We start from the raw sequence: 4085 nt of genomic DNA on the forward strand, positions 1-4085 counted from the left end.
GTCTGTCTGTCGTCTATCTATCTATCTGTCTTCTATCTCTCGGTCTATCTATCTATCTGTCTATCTATTTGTCTGTCTGTCGACTATCTATCATACATATCTATTATCTATCATCTATCTATCTATCAATATGTCGTCTATCTATCTATTCTTCATCTATCTATCACCACATTGTTGTCCTTATCTGTCTGTCTGTCTATCTGTCTGTTATTACTCTATCCATCTATCTTCTGTCTGTTATCTATCTATCTATCCATCCATCAGTCTGTCTATCTATCTGTTTGTCTGTCTGTCTGTCTGTGATCTATCTGTCTGTCTATCTATCTATCTGTCTATCTATCTATCATTATATCTAGTCTGTCTAGCTATCTGTCTGTCGCTGTCTTTATCTATCATCTACATCATCCATTGTCTGTCTATCTATCTCCATCTATCTTATCCACTCTTATCCATCCATGTTGTCTATATCATCTGTCGGTCATATGTCTGTCTGATATCTATCTGTCTGTCTGGTCTGTCTGTTTTTATCTATCTATCTGTCTATCATCTGTCTGTCTGTAGTCTGTCTGTCTATCTATCTATCTATCCATCTATCTATCCATCCATCTGTCTATCTATCCATCAGTCTGTCTATCTATCTGTCTGTCTATCTGTCTGTCTGTCTATCTTTCCAGCGAGGAAGAAGTTGAGCAATAAGTCCCAATCCATGTCCCATTTGAATGTTTTATTAGAGAAACAAAAATACAATAAAGTACACTAGGAGGAGAACAGCTGGGAATACACAGAGCCATTTGGAACAGCAAAAATAAAATTAAAAATGCATGCAGAGAAATTCAACTCAGTTGATATCAAAGAAAACATGAATTGTATTATGACCTGCTTTTTTTTTTTTATATATCGTAAAAGAACGGCCAACAGCATGGCTAGTCCTCTGGGGACAAACCATGACGGCTCATTGGTTGGCCGACTGCCAGCCCTCTGTCACCGAGCTCAACACAATACCAATACCAATACCATAACAGATCTGTCTAATAAATCTAATAAAATATACACCACGACTACAGAGACAGCAGAAGCAAGCCGTTTTCATAATCACCAGAAACATTAACACAAAAGGATTTATTATCAATCAAATAAAAAGTCTTTTCATAAAACAAAAGAAAAAAGAAATTGGCATCACCCTTGAAACAGAGCATTTTAATTTCTAGCCATAATCATGTAAATACAGTTTTATACCACAATGATCTCCATCATTCCAACAACAAGACTTGCGTGACGTTGAAGCGCGGCATTTCTTCTGTGAGTTATGAGTCATCTTAAGATTGTAGGTTTATAAAAGTTGGGTTTTTGGTATTGAATAGACCATTTTTGAACATGTTTAACAACACGTTGAAAGGTTGCTTTGTAGAAGATCATAAAAACCTGTGGAGGGAAATTCTTCAAATAAAGCTAATAGAATATACATCCTCATAATTTCCACATTGGTTCTTTCTGTGCACTGACTAAAGAGCAGTTGTGCTCCGTCATTTAAAAATACAACTTACTTTAGTGATGAAAAAACTCTGCATCGGCTAGACATACTGGATGTCGCAGGTCTGTGCATAAACCACCAAACACAAGAGGACTTTCATCTTCAATTAAAGCTTCATTTTTTCTTTAAAAACATAAAATAAAACCTTTTTGACCAAATCAAGAACTTCCACACGCACTGAAAACAAGTTGATGAAATCCAGGTAACCACTACAATGACAGAAATACCTGAAGAGATTCTGCGTCTTTCACATGAAGGAATGCATGAAAACGACCACAAACAGAAGCGTAAACGACTCAGATGGCGTTACCGTGAGGTTGAGTCGCCTGGTTCGCGTCCGACCTCAGACAAACTGGCTGGGAGAGAGGCCTGGCTGACCAAACAAGGCCTTTTTATGGAATCTGTTAATTCATGCTCGAGCGGTACATTTTCAGGAAGCACCTGTTCTCCCTTTCTTCCGGTTCCTCTCCTTCAGCTGGTTGTCGTTGGCTGGCTTCGCCCCGCGCACAGGAGCAACAGCAAGCAGTGTGCACGCAGAGCGGAAGATGAGAACAAGGGGGAAGCTGATCCGATTCCCCCGGACACTTGTGAACTCAGCGTAAACCGGGCCTGAGTGAGCAGCCACAAAGACGGTCAAAGCACTTTTTGTTCCAGAGTCTTTTTTGATTCTTTTTTTGTCGTGTTCGCTGTAGCAGTTTGTAAACGCTTGTCTTCGGCTCGTGGCCACCAGCGGCCGCCGCTGCTAGGCTTTGTGGCAGTAAATGTCCTTCAGTGCTTTGAGCTCTTCAATCAGGGTCTTGTTTTGGTTTTCCAGCACAGCCACGCGGTTTTCCAGACATTTGACGTACTCTTTCTTTTTCCTGCGACACTCCCGGGCGGCCTCCCTGGAGAGGAACAGAGGGACAAATCATATGAGTCGCTCGATGAAAATGGGATTCAGGCTCCAGACAAAGTGCAAGCTGTGCACAATCCAAAGGATGTTTTTAAGGAAGTAAAGCTCAGCTTTGTTTTATTAAAGATACTTTTTTGGCCATTTATCAACAGGACAGCTGAAGACATGAAGGGGGAGGGGGGGGATGACATGCAGCAAAGAGACGCAGGTCAGAGTCCCTGAACCCTGGCCCGCTGCATCGAGGAGTAAACCTCTAAATATGGGCGCCCGCTCTACCAACTGAGCTAACCGGGCGCCCGGTCAAGTTCAGCTGGTATTGTTAAACTGCGTCCACATGTTTGTCCACATGTATGTCCACATGTTTGTCCACATGTTCCCTGGCAACCACTGGCTCACCTGCTGTGACATGTCCCCATCAATCAGGGACAGTCAAGGAGTCTGGACACTACGCTGCAGCTTAGCACTTTGAACTACTTGTGACTTGTCGCTTTGGCAACCAAAGAAGTCTGTCCAGACAGTTCTATGACACGGAGCCGTGGTTATGTCACGCTTTGGGAACGCCATCAAACATGGTTGTTTTAACCTTATTTAGCAGTAGGACAGCCATTTTGAATCCCAAAATGAGATTCACCATGTGGATAAAACTATAAATATTACAGAATACCTGCAGGATGCAAAATAAGTCTCAAAGGCACATGTGTCAAACTCAAGGCCCAGGGGCCAAATTTTGAATATTGCAATATAGATATAAATTTCAATATTTTTAAACTCATGGTAAAATCATGGTTATCATGTTATGGGAAAACACATCAAAATAGATTCATAATAAATACAGCACAAGGTTTATTACAACTGACTGTCATATTAGACGGGTCCAATGTGAATAAATAAATAAGGATCATGTCCACAGGACAGGACATGTTGTACTGGTTGGACAATATAAATATATAAATAAGGACCATGTCTACAGGACAGGACATGTTGTACTGGTTGGACAGTATAAATATATCAATAAAGAGAACGGGACACAACTTTTCTTTCTCTTCTCTGAGTCATTCCGTTTTGTTGTCTCAATCTATTTCTGCACACCGTCACTCTGTTGAAATATGCAAACACATGACAAGTGTATTGCATACTTAACCCAATACTTTTGATTTAATATTGCGCAACGTGATATTGCGATAACAATACTGAGTTGATATATTATGACTTCTACTAGAGCTAAAAACTTTTTTAGGGTTTTATTGTATGGGAGAAAGCTGTATGAGACCCAATAATACAAAGTGAATTGCCTTTTTTTGTTAAATAAAAGCAATAAACTCAACATGTCTGGTCCTTATTGTGATTGTCATCTCCAGTGTGGCTCTTAGTGAAAATGAGTTCGACACCCTGCTCTAAGGAACTAAGACTCAGGCCTACTCTTGCATGTACAGTAATGCCATCTCTGTGGAATGAACATGAGCTTATTTCTCCAGATTTGCATGTCTTGGCCCCGGGTCCTACCTGTTTTTCATCAGGCGGACTTCCCTCTTGCGGGTGATGTCCTCAGTGTGCTGGGGCTGAGGGCTCTGCATGGTGCCAGGGGACGCAGCCATCACAATGCTGTGAGCCAGGCCCGAGTTGGGGGAACGCAGCTGGTAGGCCGGGATGTCTCCTGTGGCA

At 41.4% G+C, this 4085-nt stretch overlaps 1 protein-coding gene across 3 annotated transcripts in view; it reads right to left on the reverse strand.

Annotated features, from left to right (window-relative positions):
- Positions 1-1928: 1928 nt before the first annotated feature.
- crema (cAMP responsive element modulator a) overlaps positions 1929-4085 on the reverse strand; it is a 28811-nt gene continuing 26654 nt past the window's right edge. For all 3 annotated transcript variants that reach the window (XM_032532555.1, XM_032532556.1, XM_032532557.1), the window contains 2 exons: positions 3927-4085; positions 1929-2415 (listed from right to left, as the gene is read on the reverse strand). The exon at positions 3927-4085 is cut by the window's right edge and continues 1 nt beyond it. In XM_032532555.1, the coding sequence (XP_032388446.1) occupies positions 2274-2415; positions 3927-4085 (301 nt within the window). In that variant the 3' untranslated portion in view covers positions 1929-2273. The remainder of the gene's footprint in view (positions 2416-3926) is intronic.

This window comes from Etheostoma spectabile, chromosome 12 (assembly GCF_008692095.1).
Source record: "Etheostoma spectabile isolate EspeVRDwgs_2016 chromosome 12, UIUC_Espe_1.0, whole genome shotgun sequence".
Taxonomy (NCBI): Eukaryota; Metazoa; Chordata; class Actinopteri; order Perciformes; family Percidae; genus Etheostoma; species Etheostoma spectabile.